At 44.4% G+C, this 20,019-nt stretch overlaps 1 protein-coding gene across 1 annotated transcript in view; it reads right to left on the bottom strand.

Annotated features, from left to right (window-relative positions):
- The window catches only part of Tmem87b (transmembrane protein 87B), a 53,265-nt gene that overhangs the window by 32,588 nt on the left and 658 nt on the right, over window positions 1-20,019 (bottom strand). The window contains exons 3-11 of the mRNA XM_015499759.2: window positions 19,848-19,936; window positions 18,199-18,259; window positions 14,961-15,052; window positions 12,117-12,242; window positions 11,047-11,097; window positions 9,411-9,501; window positions 6,730-6,791; window positions 6,208-6,391; window positions 2,156-2,255 (exon numbers count right to left, since the gene is read on the bottom strand). Of these exons, the coding sequence (XP_015355245.2) occupies window positions 2,156-2,255; window positions 6,208-6,391; window positions 6,730-6,791; window positions 9,411-9,501; window positions 11,047-11,097; window positions 12,117-12,242; window positions 14,961-15,052; window positions 18,199-18,259; window positions 19,848-19,936 (856 nt within the window). The remainder of the gene's footprint in view (window positions 1-2,155; window positions 2,256-6,207; window positions 6,392-6,729; window positions 6,792-9,410; window positions 9,502-11,046; window positions 11,098-12,116; window positions 12,243-14,960; window positions 15,053-18,198; window positions 18,260-19,847; window positions 19,937-20,019) is intronic.

Raw genomic sequence — 20,019 nt, 5'->3', positions numbered from 1 at the left:
TGCTAAGGACTACATTTGGCTCAGGGTCAAGGACCCAAGACCAGCAAGGCTCCTGCCCCCTGGGACTCACACTTAAGTGTGGGGGGACAGGCAATAAATACTAATGGCCACACTGGGTGGCTTTATAAAAAAGGTGAAGGGCCGGGGGCCACCCAGCATGCACTACTGGAGTCCTGGGAGATGGCGGAGGAGCACAGGTCAGGATGGGGAGGAAGCACTGGAGTCTGGTGCAGAGGGAAAGCTGGACCTGTCAAGGCTGGGATTTTGTCAAGAGGCCGACCAAGGCAAAATCGAGTGGAGTCGGAAGCCCAATGTGGGCACTCCAAGGCTGGGGCTCAGCAAGGGAGCTGAGGAAGGAACAGCCAGTGACTGAGGACAGAACTCCCAAGGCACTCTGCAAACTGAGCAAAGCCAGGGCTCGAACAGAAGCTAACAGCTGGACCCCTGACCAGCCTAAGCAGGGCCACGTGGACAGGCAAGGGGAGGTCATGGTGACCTGACAAGAGGGGTCTCAGTGGATCAGTGGGGGCAGAACCTCCCCTGGGGATGTCAAGAGTACATGGGAAGTTGGAGTGACAAGTGCATGATGCTCACAGGAGAAGTCGCACCGCACATGGTGACGAGAAGTGAGGTAGGAGCAGGGAGGACCATGGGGGGATTTGGGGACCTTGCTTTTATAAATGGTAGAAACAGAGCAACCCACTGGGGAGGAAAATCAAGACAGGGAAACTGGAACTGCTGCAGGGGCACAGGGCAGAGATGTGTGCATGGCCAAGAGAGGAGCGTGTAGTGGGTGTCCCAGCAAGCCAGGACCTGAGGACCACAGTCAGAAGACTCTCAGCTAGAAGAGAGCCAGGGGCAGCTGTGAGGGGGTGGGCAAGGGTGGAGACTTGAGAAGAGGGGTGAAGCTGCTCTGCAACGGGGTCTAGGAGAGACCCCAGCAGTAGCTCAAGTGCACAGGTCAGTGAGGGCCAGTGCCGTCCCAGGCAGATGTCCCTGTGCAGGGGTGAGTCTGACACAGTCGCAAAACTGGACTTACCCGGCTGGACTGGGCTGCTGTCGAGAAGGCTGACCAAGAGAAAGGGCAGCAGGAGGGGCAAGAACCCTGCGGGACCAAGGAAGCTAAGCCAGAGAAGCCAAGTGAGGACACACAGGGAAAGGGACACTGAAGGTGCTAGGGCCCAAAGGTCAGAGGGCACACTGGGGACAGAAAGAACAGAAGCCAATTTATGAGAGACAGGAAAGAGGAGACGGCAGTTGAAAAGGTATTGTTCAAAATTAAAATTAAAACTAGGAAGAAGTGCGCTTAACCATGACAGTCAAGTGTAGAAAACGACCACGGAGACCAGCAGTGGGAGGAGCTGAAACCAAGGACAGGAGAGGAGGGCATGAGCCCATCTGCCCAGGACCAGGAAGCACAGGGAACTCCAGCAGGGGAGGCGCTGGGGAGGAAGATGAAGGGCAGGAGTCTGGCAGCCCACAGAGCACCTTGAGAAGATGCAGAAGGGGACCCAGGGGACCATCTGAAGGCGTGAGCTTCTGGGAGTAAGAGAATTGAGGAAGGCAGGGAGAACAATGGTCTGAAAACAGCAGTGAGGATAAAGAGGACGAGTTCTCCCGACTCACACCCAGGGAGTCACACGAGAGGAAAGGCCTGCTGGGGCTCCAGGCTAGTGAGGTCCTCAGGGAACGGGCAGGTTCATTAGAAATCCTGCTGACACGGTGTCTAATCAACTCTATAACTCAAATGTGATTTTAAAAGCTTTCCTGTACTGGCTAGAAAACAAAATGGCTTGAACTTCAAGAATCATTTTCGATTTTCCATCATCCTTCAAGTTCACACTTTGTTAACCTAACTATAAAGTTATTAGAATTCAAATTCAGAATACTTACTTGAAAATAACATAAAATAACTAGTACATGGAAATCTTTTTACTTTTTTTGGCCGAGGATGGGACCTAGGATCCTGCGTATGCTAGGCAAATGTTCTACCACTAAGCTACAGCCCCAGTCCGGGAAGTCTCTTAAAACCATTTTCTTGCAGATTTTCCCCTTGGGGATTTGCATAATGATACAGAGAAGGTTCCAGTTCCACCAAGATCATAATGTGTACTAGGTAAGAGACAGGGTATGTTTCCCATGCCCCACTACTTACTTCACAATACCATAGCCCAAGCTCACAATGATCACCAGGAGGCGGGCCAACGTCCTCTTAACTGCAGATATCAACTCGGCGAATATCAATAAGCCTTGGGCTGAGGGGGAAAAAAGAAAGTACTTCACTGTGTGTACCTTGAAGGCCTTCCACCCAAGATGTTAGACGTGTACTATAAACAACTACAGTCTGAACTCAAGAACAATTAGCCAGATTTTCTTTAAAAGTTCTTCTCCAAGCCAACTGATGTTTGAAACCTCAGGGATGGAGTAGCCATAGTCTCCTGAAGAATTCGCTCCAAATGTGCTCAGCTCTGCTGGCAGTGCTCTTCTGTCACCCGATGCCTGTCTCCTGAGCATCCTCAGTTCTTTCCCCTGGAGGTTACCCACAACTCTCCCTCTTCCTGTCCTGTGACTACCTGAAAGTCATAACACCCACCGGAATTCTTTCTCAGGATGCCTTCATCACTTACTTATGTAAAACGCATCTGTTAGGAGTCCAGCACTTGGCCACCGTGTTGAGGCCCTGGGTTCGAACTCCAGCATCACATACACACGCGTGCATGCACATACGCATGTTATGCTCCCACTGGGTGGCTATAACAGGACACCTTGATCCCTACCTGCATGGGACCTGTACTCTGCCCAAGTAAACAGAATTCACCCTATTTCCTGCATGGTGGACGTGACACAGTAACCCTGGGACTGGAGGAAGCCCAATCTGATCCACTCTCAGGGAGGCAGAAGTGGGTCCAGAACAGCTCAGATAAAAGTGACAGAAGTGACATCTACAATAGGACTTGAAGGCTAAGCATAAGTAGGTGGGAAAAGAAAGGGTGACCCAGAGATAACGGCATGCACCAGGCGAGCAGGAGGGAGGAGGAGAAGCTAGCACACAGGCATGCCGACAGCAGGCATGGAATGTGGATGCCGGGAAAAGAGCCTAGCGACAAAGCACGACCACTCATGCAGGTCTGGGCCCTGTTATGGAGTCTGGGCTTGGGCAGTGGGAACTCAGTAATGGCGAGTGGACCGGGGAGTGAGAGGGGCAAAGCCAGCCTTGCGTCTATTTTGGTAAAGTTCTATTGAAAAGCCACGCCCCTTGCCTGCGTGTCCTCTGAGGAGGCCTGACCCTCCACAGCAGAACTGAGAAGTCAGAACAGATACAGGCTGCAGAGCCAAGACGATGTACTCATTTGGCCACTCAGAAAACATCGGCAGACTACTGCAACAAAAGGGACAGCTTGACCTCCCAAGATGCTCGGCCCACAATGGGGTCGGGGGTAGGGGTCAGGGGCTGGGGTGGAGGGGGGGGGGGCAGAGGCTGAGGGCAAGAAAAACACTCAACTGGTCAATCCTGAAACCTCAGCGAGAGAGGGCGAGTCCTGGCAGCAAAGATGGAGAGAAGCAGGCAAATGTTCAGAGAGCAGCCGTGGCTCAAGGCCAGTAACAAGGCCCCGGACACTTTCTCTCTTGGTGTTTTCAGCTCTGTCCTGCACGAAGCCCAAAAAGAGCCTTTCCAACATCTCAGATAGGTGGGGAACTGGAGGGCAAGGAAGAAGGCAAGGAGGCGGCCGAGGTCTAGCAGCAGGAGAAAAGCCTGGACGGGCAGTGAGCTTGGGATTAGACAAGGCAGGTTCACAGGCAGGATGAATGTCATTTCTGGACACAGAGGATAGCAAGCTGGTAAGGCCCTCAGGGGTTGGTAGGTGACATGCAGTCTGTATATTGGGGACAGAGATCCTGATAGGAGACACAGCTTTACAAGAAACCAGAAAGGAGACCTCCAGGAGAGGCCAGAATGTGAGGAAGGGGTTAGACACAAAGGTTGGAAGAGAGGTGTGCTTTCAAATCCCCCGCTGCTCCATCGGAACCGTCTGCCCCTTCTGAAGTAGTGCAGATACACCTTCCCAAGCAGTGCAGATACACCTTCCTGGAACAGCCTGACCTATGGCATGTTCTCAGTTCCGCCCCGGTGACTGCTCTCACGTCAGTCTAGGGCCGCAGGAGCTTGTGGGAGGCAACCGCCCTCTCAACTGCCTATGCCGAGTTTGTTTTGCGTCAGCCTCAACCTTCAAATCCTTCTAAAAACTTTGCCATCCATATTTCTGCAATCTGCACTCCAACCCCGAATTTAAGATCTTACCCATTAAATTCCACTTTCCCGTTCAGATGTCATGTCTCTTTGTGTCACATCATGTATCTCCAGGTGAAAAGGGTCTACTTAAAATGACTCTCTAGGCCTCTAAGTATTTATTCTCCTGCCAGGCTCTCATTATCCACAAAACTGAATAGAATGTGACAAAACTGAAAAGAATTGAATAGAATGGACAAGACTGACTGCATGACCTCTTCTGATAACCAGTTTCAGTTCATATTCCTATCTTGTCTGTAAGAAATCACAAGAGACCCCCACAAATACATTGGGAAAACCTAGCTATCTTAAGTTTATTACATTTTCTCAGCTGCCAGTCCAGCTGCTCACAAGATAGAAATCAGCCTGACACAACCTATTTTCAGGGGCCCTGACAACCACTGCTTCCTACCCTGTTAGTGGCTTTTCCAGAACAATGCTGAGCAAGACAGCTCACTTTACAGAATCCCCTCTTGGGAACATCAGAAGGGACACCAGCCCATGCCTAATTTCCAGGCACCTCTGCTATGCGACAGGACACTGAACGGCAGCACAGGGTTTCTCTTCCAAGCCTTCTGGTGCAACATCACAGGAGGACCTGGCATTCCTGAGGATGGCGAATGACCTCTCATCTCTTCACGGACCTCCATCCTCCGCTGCTCCTCATCCAGGTTCAGGCCACCCTTTGTACTCTCAGCTCTGCATGACCACAGCTGACCTGCCCTCTCTGGCAGTCTGCAATGCTTCACCGTAAGCAGCAGACCCACCGGTCCCTCATCCTGAGCTAGAGCATGTGCATGTGCACACCACACCACACCACACCACACGACACCACAAATGCTTCTACAGCAGCAATTCCCCCACCAGGCAACCCTGCACGCTTGGCCTTTCTTTATTCTCTTCCATAACCCTTTTAAATGCCATATTTTGGCAAATTTCACATATTCCCAAAAAGGAAAAACCAGTAGAGTGAATTCCCATGAACCCCAGCTCAGCTTCAATAATTATCAATGTTATCACAAATGTTTCATCTGTTTTTTTTTCCTGGAGTATTTTTAAATAAACAGCAGACAATGATGTCCATGAAACTCTGTACCAGGATCACTTATAACTGATACAGAAGTACATTTCGGGGCTGGGGCTGTAGTTCAGAGGCAGAGCACTTGCCTAGCATGTGTGAGGCACTGGATTCAATCCTTAGCACCACATAAAAATAAAACAAATAAAATAAAGGCATTCTGTCTACAATTACAAAACAAAACAAACAAACAAACAAAAGAAGTACATTTTGGAGTACATCCAACCATCCCGAGCTCTTCCCCCTTTCCACAGCTTCAGTGAGGGAACTGAGCCTCTATTTCCCTGGCCTCGTGGAGGCCACCTGGGGAAGTCTAGCACACGCCATCCCTTCCTCACACGTCCCACTGTGTACACAGTGATGGTGACACTCCCGCAGGAGTGAAGAAGTGGGAAAGGACACAGCAAGGTCCAGGCATTGTCCACCTTGATGTCACTGACTTTATTCCCTGTGGTCACGTGTCCTTTGTTCTTTTTTAGAAAAGGGAAAAGAAGATGGATGGGAAAAGGGGCTATTTTAAAAGGACCAGCCTCTCCTCAATCCTCCTGTCCAGAACTTGGTGTTGTTTTAATCTAAGCTGAACCTTAGAGAAAGGGAATAAGGGAATCTTCTTTTTTCCAGGAGGGAAAGCTATCAAGAAGGAAAACAGAAAACGAAGAGGCGTGCTCGCCCAGACCAAGGACCCACAGCGACTGCCTCTTCTTGGCTTCCCTCCTCCTCATCTACAACACGGCTCCTCCCCACCCCTGCAGGAAGGGACACCTGCCAGGCTCTGCTCCCAGATGCTGGGCAACTCCTGGCAGGACTATAGGTATGGAGACCCTCAACCCTCAAAACTTACTTGATAGTCCGGTGCTGTTGATGTTTTGGTATTCCGAATAAAAAACTGCTTTTTCAAGCATTCCTAGGAAAATCACAGCTGCAATCCAGAACTGAATTCTTAATATATCTTTCCAGTAACAGGCAGACCACGTCAGCCAGAGTATACCATATAATATATAAACAATACACATCACCATGTAAAACTGTAGAAAGAAAAGCAATTTTAGTCAGTTATAGCTTCTAACCACTTGGAAGTTGACGTTTCTACATTTGAATATTCAATCCTTTACTTTCCAGTCACTTTGGAACCAGAAATAGAGGATATGTCAAAGCATTAGCTACCAGGGCTGGGGATAGAGCTCAGTGGTAGAGTGCTTGCCTCACATGCACAAGGCCCTGGGTTCAATCCCCAGCACCAAAAACAAAAACAAAACAAAAGCATTAGCTACCAATGATAGTATCCCTACACTCTTAAAATTTTTACTTCCCAATTAGGACACAAAATTCATTTTTCAAAAGAAAAAAAAAGAGAAATACTTACAATCATCAGAGGCCAATCTGATGCAGAGATATATCCATGAGGTCCCATCATTGAAAGAGAAACTGGTAACAATAGGATCAGAGAAGAAGAAATTTAAAAATTAGTTAACAATCTTAACTCTTAAAATACAATCATGCACCAATTATAATAAATAAATAAATAAATAAATAAAAATAGCTGGGTGAAGTGGCGTACCCCTGTAATCCCAGTGTCTAGAGAGGCTGAGGCAGGAGGATCATGAGTTCAAAGCCAGCCTCAGCAAAAGCGAGGCACTTAGCAACTCAGTGAAACCCTGTCTCTAAGTAAAATACAAAATAGGGCTGGGGATGTGGCTCAGTGGTCGAGTTCCCCTGAGTTCAATCTCCAGTGCCAAAAACAAACAAAGATCACTTCCAAAAAGGCTTTAAAAACGCAAACCATGCCAACAAATGCTCAATTTTTACCTTCTCATATGTTGGATGTATGGATAATTAGTAACTATTTGATTATGTAATCTTATCAAGCAAAATACCTTTAACTTGAACTAAAACTGATCCTATACAGAAAGCAAAGTAGTACTAGTTACAAACCAGACCCGCCACTGGCCCCCTCGTGATGGCCGAACTCACTGAGGACCCCTCCCTTCACGCAATGTGGCATAAGCTGCTGAGCTCAAGCGCCTGGGTTGGGTTCTGCCTGAGGAGATGAGCAGCATGCCGTGTACAGTGCAGGACCCAGGGCCAGGCGGGGTTCCAGCTCCCAGCCTTCAGGGACTCCATGCTGCCCATGGTGTCAGGGAAAAGGGACAACACCTGGGAAAGGGGCGAAGGGCTGGTGTGTTAATGCCCCCCAAAATCCATGTGCTGAAACCTACTCCCCCCTGTTGGGACACTAAGAAGCGGGGTGGTGAGCTGAGGTGCAGTTCAGCCGCAAGGCCCTGGAATCCATCTCCAGCACCAAAAAAGAAGAGGGTGGGCATCACTCAATGGATTGACACCTTGGAAAAGGGTGGGAGGGAACAGGTGAGGCCCCTCTAGCTGTTCTGCCCACTCCAGGAGAGGAGGAGGCATTCGCTCCCTCCTGCCAGATGAGGGCAGAGCAAGATGCCACCCTACACGCAGATGTAGACCCTCACCAGGCACCAAACCTACTACAGCCTTGATCTGCGACTTCCCAGCCTCCGAGACTATGAGGAAAGGAACCACTATTATTTTTTGTGAATCATCCAACGTTGGGTATTCTATTGTAGCTGGGGGGCAGGGCAGGGTCAAGGTCCCTGCTCTTTCTGTCTGGACTATCTGCCCAGGATGCGGTCCCCATCAGGAAGCCACTGCTCCAGCCTCTGGGTGAGTGCCTCCTCAGTGCTGGTGGACACTTTGCTTCACTGACTTCACCTGCTCCTCTCTTCCCACTGGAATAAGCCCTTCCAGGTCCCCAGTGGCAGAATCAGAGTAATGTGCCCAGGGCTGCCACAGGCTATTAGCTACCATTGTGACCCAGCAGACACCCACTCTGGAGAACATTAGCCAAGGTCATTCTGGCCAGTGTCCACTCCCTAGAAAACAGTTTATTGTGAGCCTGCTCTCATGGGGCACCAGGGAACTAGAGCTTTAAGAGGCACTCAGGGTCGGGGCAAAGGCGGGTGTCACAGATTGTAGAAGCCACAGCTGACAGGCTACTTCCACTCTTAGGCTGCAGACAGAGCCTCTCTTGAGATACATTTATTTTTTGGCAGTACTGGGGATCAAACCCAGGGCCTCATGCACTCTAGGGAAGTACTCCACCACTGAGCTACATCCCCAGCCCTTGTTATTTTTTGACACAAGTCTCACTAAGTTACCCAGGCTGTGTTTGAACCCACAATCCTCCTGCCTTGGCCTCCCACGTTGGTGGGATTAGAGTGTGTACCACCCCCCCCCCCGAAAACGGATCCTTTAAAATACATTTTTCAAATAACAGATGACAACTGTTAGAAGTTGCATACCCATTTCCATATGTTAAGATTTTTTTTGATCTGACAGGATGGAAAAATTTATATTGCTCTTTGAAGTTTGAAATTTCTTAAGTTTATCTGAAATAGCTCTAAGTAGTGGTGCATGCCTGTAATTCCAGTGGCTTGGGAGGGATCCCAGGGGGATCGTGAGTTCAAAGCCAGCCTCAGCAACCTAACAAGGTCCTAAGCAACTCAGCAAGACCTTGTCTCTAAATAAAACATAAAAAAAGGATATGGGGATGTGGCTCAGTGGTGGAGCATACCTGAGTTCAACCCCTAGCACCAACAAACAAACAAACAAACAAACAAAAAACCCTGAAATATATACAATTATTTGTCAATTAAAGAAAAATTCATTTTATAAAAAGTTATTTCCTGGGCTAGAGTTATAGCTCAATTGTAGGGTGCTTGCCTCACATGCGTGGAGCACTGGGTTGAACCCTAAGCACCACATAAATAAATAAAATAAAGGTATTATGTCCATCTAAAACTAAATGTTTTTTTAAAAAGTATCTTTTGTTAACAATAAAATTTTCAATCCATTAAAAAAAGGTACATTAAGTACGAAATTTTAAATCCTCAAAATTCATGCCTAACAGATCCAATTCTGAAAGAGAGATTTTTAACGGAGAATGTAGATTCAGATCAGTGATGATGAAGAATACAGAAAACGCAGACAGTAAAGAAATGTGTATGCAGTGTAATTTACCATTCAAATTCCAGCTGGCGTCTGCTTTTTCCGTTTTAATAGAAACAATAAAGATGTGAAACCCATCTCTCTGTGTTCTGGCTACAATATCCTGAAATGGGGGAAAAAAATCCTTGAGGTTATTCTTAACAAGCTACTGTGTAAGACAGAGTTGAACAGTTGTTCACCATACATTAAAACAGTTCCTGGTAACTAAGTTGGTTCACTTTTTAAAAACACAAACAGATAAAACAGCAAAAAGGAGGGGTAGGCAGCAAAGGACAAATATTGCTCCCTTTTTTTTTTTTAAACCACTATCTTCCTAGACTCAAAAGGGGCAGAGGGAAAAAAAAAGGCTTTTCTCACTCTTCAACCTACTCTACCTCTTATTTCTATAGGCTCCCCTTAAATTATGATCTGTTGCCAGGTGTGGTGGTGCACGCCTGTCATCCCGGCTGTCTGGGAGGCTGAGACAGGATTCAAAGCCAGCCTCAGCAAAAGTGAGGCACTAAGCAACTCAGTGAGACCCTGTCTCTAAATAAAATAGGGCTGGGGATGTAGCTCAGCAGTGGAGGGCCCCCGAGTTCAATTCCCAGTACCAAAAAAATAAAATAAAATAAAAAAATTTGATCTGTTTATTTAATATTATCATGAATATTTTTTCTTAATATAACTTCTCATATTTTACTCTAATATCATCAAGCATTGTTTGAATTAAATGTGTTCTTTAAACACTGAATTGAGGAAGAAAGGAAGTCAGATAACATTGTCTGAAAGGAGTCAGACTGAGTATTGTGGCCCCTTACGGGGGACCTCACAACCAAGGGACACAAAAATCCATGGGTCCATATAGCCCTTATATAAAATGGCATGGTGTTTGCATATAACCTACATATATCTTTCTGCATGCTTAAAAATCATCTCTATATGATTTATAATGCCTAATGAAATGTAAACGCTATGCAAATAGTTGTTCTAATGTATTGTTTAGGGGAAAATGACAAAAAAAAACTCTGTACATATTCAGTACAAAATTCATTTTTACAAATATTTTTGATCTGCAGTTGATGTGAGGACCAACCACATGTAGGCTAAAGGATTCCGAGGTCAGCAGCCTGCTAAGGAACAACACTGCCCACTGTACTCACTAGGAACCTCCCGATGGCTGCACACAATCGCACACATGCCACTCCTGAGCAGCTTCTATTCCTTCTCTTCTCCACGCAAGGTGGTTTGTGTAGTATCCTGGCCACCCCAAAATACCCACACTGCCTGACTCCCTCCATAGTCTCTCCTCCTCTCCCTCCCTCCTGGGATCAACAGGTGAGCTTTCCACCACTGAGCCACGTGCCCAGCCCTCACGTCCGTCCGTGGTTCCTGTCTGTGTGTCCTTAATGAGGACAGCAGTCCCCTGCTATGCTGTCTTACACATTGAGAAGGGGGATTCTACTCTTCAAGAAAAGAAAGGCTGCAGAGAAGTTAATCTTAAATCACAACTGTAAAGAGATCTTTAAACAAAGACAGAAACAGCATATGCCAATTTATATAGATGCTTTTCTTTCTGATTTTAATAACACTATCTGTTTACCATCTTTTTTTTCCTCAATCTTACTATAAGTTTTGCACTTTTGATTTAAAAACAAATAAAATGGTTTACCATCGATCCTTCCTGATTTGAAGCATTTCTGATACCTGTTAGTTCTTTATTCTGGAAAAAGGGGAAAAAAGTAAAATAACCCCATTATATATTGTTGCACGTCTATGGGTAAAAGTAATTTTAGGAAGTAAGAAAAATATGTTAGAATAAAGATTTGAAAACCAAACATCGGAGAACATCCTCTGAAAATAAATAACAAAATTCTGCTTTTACAAACACTTTCTTCACAGAGTGGTTACTGCTGGATAGTGGTTATCATGGGGGGTACTGGTTCAGGACCTCACCACCCACCCAGTGGATACCAAATCCACAGATCTGTATATCCCTCATATAAAATAGCATGCTGTTTACATATAACCTACACAAAATAAAAGCGGGTTCTGGGTACTAAAATATTCTGTTCTTGATCTGGGAGTATAAAGGTGTATTCAGTTTTGAAAATTCATCCACGTGTCCTTATGTGAACTTTTCTCTGTTTATATTCTTGCACACATTTTAAAAAGAACTCTTCTTCAAAGATTTACTAAAGACACATCTTCATTTTTGGATTTTCAGAACAAAATTACCCCATAACCTCCTGATCCATGAAGACTACTATTAACATATGCCCTCTAATGCCCCACAGGAGAGGGGATATGAAGAGGAGGGTGCTTGTGTGTGAAGTGCTGCTGACAGGCCATGACAGATCACTGATTTAACAGCACAGAGGTCACTGGTGACCTTGTCGAGGGCTTATCCCATGGAAGGACAGGGGCAAAGGACTGATGACAGTGAGAAGAACAAATGGGAGATAAATTGAATCCAGCGGATCATAAAAGGCTCTGCAAGACTGTTGCTACAAAGGGCTACAGAGAAAGGAACAGGATCTTTCCACGTAACACTACTACACACAGAATGTCTAAAACTAGAATCAAGTTCCTCCTTCAAGATACTGACAGAACTTATTACTGACAAAACTGTTTACTACAAATAAGACTCTGCTTTAACACAGCTGATATTCAAATTCAATGAGGGAAACACCTGTAAATCATTGTTGCAATCTAAATCTGTTTAACACAGCTGTTACTCACGTTCAATGAGGGAAACACCTGTAAATCACTGTTGCAATCTAAGTTTTCATTTTTTGTTGTCCAGCAGTTGATGTTCTTCAAATAAGCACAAAAGTCTTCTTCAAGTTCGTGTTTTTGGGACATCTCCTACCCAAGGTAAAATTCTATGTTATAATTTATTTCAATGCTTCTTTTCCTAGAAGATAATCAACACTTAATATATACACAATACCAAGCGTTTATTCAGTTTGGAAGACTTGGAAATATGCAGAGAAAAAAAAAAGCCAAAGAGATAAAGTTTTGAATATAATTCTAAGTAACTGAGGTTACACACAACATTTTAGCCATCCAATGTATTCAGATACAATAATATGTAACCTATTTATGTAGGTATGTGATGGGTATCCCATTACATACCTACATAAATAGATTACATATGGCCTTGAAAATGAGTGCTCTACTATTGAGCTCCAGCCTTTTTATTTTATTTTCAGATAGAGTCTTGCAATATTGTCCAAGCTGGTCTTGAACTTTTAATCCCCCTGTGTTCACCTCCTAAATAGCTGGGATTACAGATGCATGCCACTGCACAGAACTATAATCAATTTTTTCCCATTTTTATTGGCACATTGTAGTTGTACATACTGATGGAATTCATTGCATAATCATAATCTTGCTGTATGAAAATGACTGATTAGGATGCCACCACAAAGAAATCGTTCATAGGAAACTAGAGCATAATTTGTCCTGGGCCAACTTCTACCTTATCCTATGTATAAGAGATTTTACAAAGAAAATAACACTAAATTACAAAGAAAGGTAAAACAAACAGCCACCCAAAGCAAAGGTATAACCCAACCGAACACAGAGGAGGTGCTTACAAGTCAACAGCCTGAGGTTCCCTGCATCCTGAACAAAGGCATAAGCCAAGCTCCTGATGGCAGCGCTCAGCCACTGAGAATGCTGGTTCTCATCTGGCACATGGTGCTCACCTAGAATCACAGAGCTTGAGGCAGATGCATCCAGAGTTTGAGGCCAGCCTCACCAATTCAGTGAGCCCCTTAGCAACTTATCAAGAACCTGTCTCAAACTAAAAAAAATACAAAAGGGCTGGTGATATAGCTCAGTGGTAAAGTGCTCCAGGGTTCAAACACCAGTACAAAAAAAAGGTTCTCACAGACCAAATATAGGCCAATTCGAGAAAATAAATTTTTAAAAAGTAGTAATAGATTATAACCTATATAACAAAAGAAAATTATTATGTACATTCTGATGACTGGGTTATTGACAGGCAAGTAAAAAGAATGCTAAAGTAAATGACGAATGTTTGATGAAAAGATAGGGTATTTACAGTGTCAAAATCACTTTCCCAATCAGACATACTGGTACACGCCTGTAATTCCAGCAACTCATGAGGCTAAGACCAGAGGACTGCAAAGTTTGAAGATAGCCTGAGCAACTGAGAGAGACCCTGTGTCAAAATCAAATTTAAAAAGTGCTGGGAATGTAGCTCAGTGGTAAAGCACCCCAATACCAAAGGAAAAAACGTGTCCCTACAAATTATTGCTAATAACAAAGAGAAAAGTAGTAACTTTATACTGAAGAAGGCTGGCAGATGCCTCCTTAATCAACTGACCAAATAACATCACCAAAAATGGACAAAGCAGGATTCTATAGCATTCTGGCCACAAGTAAATAATCTGAATCTGATAAGGTAGTATCAGAAATATACAAACTAAGGGGTATTTTGTAAAAATAAATGTGTTCACACGCTTCAAAAATAAAACGTCATTCTAGATTATCAGCAACGAAAAACAAAAACAAGGAAGGATGATGCGCTGTGATGCTGGACATGGCCCTTTCCGGCTTCTCCCCAAACCACAAAGACACGACTGGGACACAGGGGAAGTGCAAGCAAGGTCTAATAATACATCAGGTGGCACCACATCCATGTTAAATTTCCCAAATTAAATAATTATACTGTATAATCTACGTGAATACCTGTTCCTAAGAAATACATTGAAGAGTTTAGTGTGAAGGGATAAAAAACTGGGAGTTAAAGTAAAAAAGGCAGTATTCAAGGAAAGGGACATTTATTCTGAATGAAAAGAGAATACAAATAAAATATGGGAACACAAGCATTGTTCATGATACAAGCCAAACAGATACTGGAGAAAGTGAAAATGAAAATGAAGCTAAAATGAAATGATTCCAGGTGACCATCAAGAGAGCCACCTAGGACCCATCTGTCAGGGAGACACCAGGGTCCTGGGCCCTCAGGCGGGAAGAACCAGGCGCGGAGGCCTTCCTGAGTGTGGCCTCTTCCTCCCTCTCCCTCCCATCTTCCCATGTTTCCTTCTCCTCCTCGCCCTTCTCTGAGATAGACTTGAACTCACTGAACCTACTTGTTCTCACAAAGTTCTAGGTTCCCTAAAGCTAGTATTTTAAAAGAAGTAAAATTTAAAATTTCTTTCTCAAGTGTCAGTTGATTTTCACTTGTGTGTAACCCACAGTCCCTCTATCCATGGCCCCTACAAGCCTACCTTCAACATTTACTGACATTTTTGGTAAGAGACAAGGCAACCATAAGGCATATAGTCCTCTCAGAATGCATACACTTCCGACTTGTTGCTTAAGTCCCAACATTAACCTGGGGCACTTCTAAAATTACAATCTCTTTTTCTAGCCTCCTCCTGATAAGCTAATAAATTTTTATACTTAAAATTTTTCTTTTGTAGCTTTTTTTCAGAGATGCAAGTCTTACTTAGGAAAGTAGAGACACATTCCAGGGAGTACGTGGGCCACCTGCAGAGGAAGAGGCAGCCCCTCATAGCTTTGCTCACACCGAGACTGCGCTTTACTTACTTCCAGCTCAGGGTACTCGTTGTGACAGGTATGATACTTCAAGGTCCACTCTATGGTAAACTTCACAGGCCTCAGACAACTGAATGACTTAACTGTTTAGAAAAAGAAAGTTTCATATTATATTAATAATGTATAGTCTAGCATAAACTTAAGGCTTTGAGAATGCGATTTTAAATAGGAGACTTTAATGTAACAATGAGTAAAACATTAACTTCCCCAGAAAGTCATTGTGAAATCACAGATACATTCATTGAATTATTACAGCTAACCAAAAGTTACTATACCACTGTCACTGTAACTCCAACGTCAGAATCAACCCACTCGCCTGCTATGTGAAGGCAGAACCTACATCAGTCTAAAATGTTATTACTCAGTCATTCAAAATATACTTAAGTGCCTTGTTGTACAGGGCACTTGTACAATAGGGTGGTAATGGTAAAAAAGAATAATTCTTATCCATGACCTAGGAGGTGCTGGGGAGGGAAGGATCAACAAGCAGGTACTTGGGACAGTCTCAGAGGCTGACAAAAGGGTGTGGTGGAGCACTGGGCAGGGCACCTGATGCCATTCAACAAAGCTTGAAGTATAGTTATGTGGAGGTGAGCTGGAGGGGGAGGAGAACTGGAGCAGACCCAGAGAGGAGGGGAGGCGGTACATGCAAATGCCCAGGTGAGCGTGAGCATGACCTGACCACCTCAAGAAGGGTTGCTAGGATCAGAACACAGATGGAAAAAGGGAAGAGTAGAGGTGGGGGAAGCTCAGGAGAGCTCTTACACCCTGCTACAACCTCATGCAGCACTCCAAGTGTACAATTCACAACACCCATCATTGAAACAAAGACTCTAGACACACAATACAGGAAGAGCTGTCCTGTAGCCTTCATGGATAAATCAGTCCAAATGACAAAGATGAGGGACGAGCAAACAAGCATGTGACAGAGTGTTTCACTAGCTCGAAGATATCAAGGAAAAGTATAGATTGCTGAGAAGGAACGGGATGCAGAAAGGAACCCAGGAGGAAAGCAGAAGAATATTCAAAATGAAGCACTGAATGAAGAGTGATCTAGTGTGCAATGGAAGCTCTGGAGAGAGATGGGCGCCATGTCTGAAGAGTGGAGAGGCCTTTTCCCATGTGGATGTCCACTCGTTGCAGCAGCCACTGTTAACCAGATGCTCCCTTCTCCTAGGAACAACCCTGCACCTTAGAAGAAAATCAAACCCTTGTGCTCAGGTTTGTCTCTGGGCTCTCTGGTCTGTTTCACGGTCTATACACCCATTCCTACTCCAGAATTACACCATGAATCTACAGTTTTGAAATCAGACAACAAAAGCCCTTCAACCTGGTTCATTTTTAAAACTGTATTGGCCATTCCAGGTCTTCTGTATTTTAATATAAATTTTAGAAACAGGTAGTTAATTCTGTAAAAGAGCCTTCTTAGCTTTGATTGGGATTAAACTGACTTGATTGATCAATCTGGAGAGAACTGACAGTGCCATGCTAGCTACAGGCTTCTCATAGATGCCCTTTATCAGGTTGAAGAAGTTTCCTCCTATCTCTAGTTTTCTGAGTTTTTATCATGAATGGGTGTTGAATTTTTTCAAATGCTTTTTCTAGATATAATGAGGTCAACAGCTGGTGAATTGCACTGAGATATTTTCAACACATGCTCCACATGACTGCATCCTGAACTGGGTAGCAGAAGAGGAGTCACCTAAGAGAAAGCCAGATGTCTGATGTCCCATAACAGCAAGAACGCATCTAAGAGCTGAGACCACACTTAATTCTGCAGGCACTAAAACTTGTTCTGTGAGAACACCAACACTGGATCCCATCCTGTCAACGGATAAACTAGACTGCCGTTTACTCACTCTCAACAAGGAGGAGCTGCAGACTGGACATGCATTGATGACCAATTCCTTCCCTGGAAGCACCCTGGTGACAGGAAGGCTGCCTGGTGAGCGTGGCACCAGGACAAAGGTTCAGGTGGGTGCTTCCCCCACACAGGCCAGCCACATTATAGCTCTAGCCATGGCCCAGCACTCTCTCTCCTTACAGCGCTGCTGGACAGAGTCACTCAGAGTTTGACTAAATCCCAGCAGGGTTACACTCTGCTCCTGCATCCTCTGTCCTGCCCCATTCCTTCTTCAGATATGCTAAAATCACTTTTTGACTACAGTCTATTCTTAAACTGTCTTAGGCATTATGCAGAGAAGTTTTAAGACACCTGCAGTAGACCACATTATTTCCTCCCCCATATAGTCTCTGTCAGCCCCAGTCAGAGGTTGAAAGCCTGTTTGTCTAGTCGGAGACATAAATTCACTGAAGCAAACAGAGGGCAGAACTTTTTCTCACCGGCCCAAGACTTCAACTTCCTCCTCACATGCTGGTCACCTGGATGACTATGAAACCAGAACTTCTCTAAACCACCTCTGTTCCCTGTCTGCTGGCTGGCCTAGCTTCCGGGGGAGACACCCACGAGTTGCAGACTCACCCCAACACACGATAGAGGAAAGGGGCCTAGTTTTGGATCTCGGGGAAGCCAGTTTGCTTTACCCTAAGAATATGCTTTATCCTGGTAACGAACTTTCCTAGAATTCGACCACAGTAAATAGGATCCATTAAAAGTATACAAAAAATATGGGTACAACAGCAATTACACAGAGAAGACAGCACTTAACAAATATTTTCATTTTCATAAGTCCTAGAACTCATAGTTAAAATGGTAGTGTCCAGCTATTTTTTTTGTACTGAACCATGCATACTTAGAAAATTTCAGGACTATTAAGGGCTTATCACAATCACATTTCACGTATTCAAAGGATTTTTACCTTTTTTTTTTTTTTTTTTGTGGTGGTGGTGCTGGAACCCAGGGCCTTGTGTATGCAAGGCAAACACTCTACCAACTGAGCAAAACCCGAGCCTGGATTTTTATCTTTTGAAATCTGGGACTCAGTCAAATATCACATAAAACAAATATTTTTTTGCTGAAGGCTACTTTATTAGACCTTAATTATAATTTTTAAAGAATGATTCATATTCCATTTTCTGAAGGATGAGAAAAAACCATTCAGTAATAACCAAAGTCTTGACTGAAACCAAACTCTAAAATGTCAGGATCACTTAAAAACAAAATATTTGCTTAGCTTTCTATATATGCTGTTACATTAGTTTACATTAAATTAATGGATTAACTTATAATATAGATGTTTATATTAGTATATTATTTAGTTATGCTTACCAGAAAACCTGATCTCAGTAGAGTTAAACATAGTTTTCCTAAATATCAAGGGTCCTGATTTCTAAAATGAAAAACAAACATAAAAAGATCTGGTTAAATTTTTTTCCTCTACTGTTTGAATAGTTTTACCCTACAAAGTAGAGATCTCTGATCCTTGAACTCCTTTGTCTGACCAGAGAGAATCTTTTAAAATTTAAGTCTGATCTCATCACTCACTTGCTTAAAATCCTGTCCAGCAAGCCTATTCTGCACTTGCTCTCAGTGAGAATCAGAAGTGCCCCAGCTGGGGTGGGGGCAGAGCTGGGGCACTGCGCAATTAGTACGACTGGGATGTGACATGCAGGGTCTATGCAACTGCATGCTGCTGGCTTGGTTTCAAAGTGAAAGTTGCTGATGGGCCTTTATTTTAATCATGTATTTATATGCGGTACTGAGAATTGAACCCAGTACCTCACATATGCGTGGCAAGCACTCTATCACTGAGCCATAACCCCAGCCTGCATCAAAGTGAATGTACTTTTGATAAACTATCTCCTTCCCAAACTGTTATGGCTTCCTGTTGTAATTTCAACATACCCAAACTTGACGTTCCTATCCTGGGCATGCTGCCACATACATAATTATCCACTCATGAATCAGTTGTCCCTAATATTGCATGAGCTTCTTAAGATATGGGGCAGTGTGTAAAATTCATCTTTGTAACAACAATGACCAGTCTAGTGCAAGGCACACTAGCTGTTTGCTAAACTTAATCAAAAGAACATTTCTTGATGGATTTGCAGTACAAATCAAAGAAAGCCCCACTCCTTTTTCCTTTTCTGAAGGGAGAATTTTGACCACCTAAAATGGGGGAAAAAAATCAGCCCACTTTTTGCAAAGATGGCCCTATGGACCCACCACTACTTGCCAGTTACATAAGAATAATGTTACCCTAATTGAATTATGTGGCATCCAAGAAACAAAACTTCTCTTCATGGATCAAAGTCACTCTTCCCCTGTGGCCTTTGGATTGTCACCATCCAACACACAGGCAAACAGCTTTGGAGATATGCTCAAGCAGATTAACAGTGTGCACAGTAAATTTGCTTCAGTTTATGATGACTTTCTTAATTGCTTCCACTATAGGAACAGCAGGAAACCATAAGTGTGGTCTACTAAATTTTGTTTCTTACTGTCCAGAGAAATTCAAAAAAGCAGATACATACAGGTGCACAACACAGAGCACAAACTTAGAAAAACCCTGGAAGAAATAGTTGCATTGGGTCTGAAAGACAGAAAAATGCCCACATTTGTTCCTCTGTGTAGCTTTTGTTCATGGCGGGGGTGGGGGGCAGTTTGAGGAAATTAAAATGTAAATTTCATCTTTAAGTTGGACATCATTTCGATACATGTGGAAAATACTCATTACAAACAGAGCTGGATGAGTCATCTGATTCCAGAAAAGGAAATAATGCTTCTTCCCGACTTTCTGTCTCTCTTTTGCAAGATTTTCCATAATTCTACCCCTGCTTTCCTCCCACAGCATCTCCCCTAACCACAGGACGCCAGTTCTGCAACAGGGACGTGTCCACCCACCCATTCCTGCAGCCGGCCCCTCCAAGGCTCCAGAACCACGGCCCCGCCCCGCGCCACAAGGTCCCGGAACTGACCCGACAGCCAGGGAAAGGCCGGGGAGGAGGGGTGACCTGCGCGACCCCTCTCTGATCTGAGAAGGAAAGGCGGCGGCCAGCGCGCTCGGCTCAGTCTGAACAGCAGGCCGCAGACACTGCGCCCGCCCGGCGGGTCGGTGGCCCAGGTGCACCGGGTCGCCGAGACTCGGGC

The sequence above is a fragment of the Marmota marmota genome, unplaced genomic scaffold (assembly GCF_001458135.2).
Source record: "Marmota marmota marmota unplaced genomic scaffold, marMar, whole genome shotgun sequence".
NCBI lineage: Eukaryota > Metazoa > Chordata > Mammalia > Rodentia > Sciuridae > Marmota > Marmota marmota.
The sequence above is the reverse complement of the archived record's forward strand: the minus strand, read 5'-3'. Positions and strand labels throughout refer to the sequence as shown.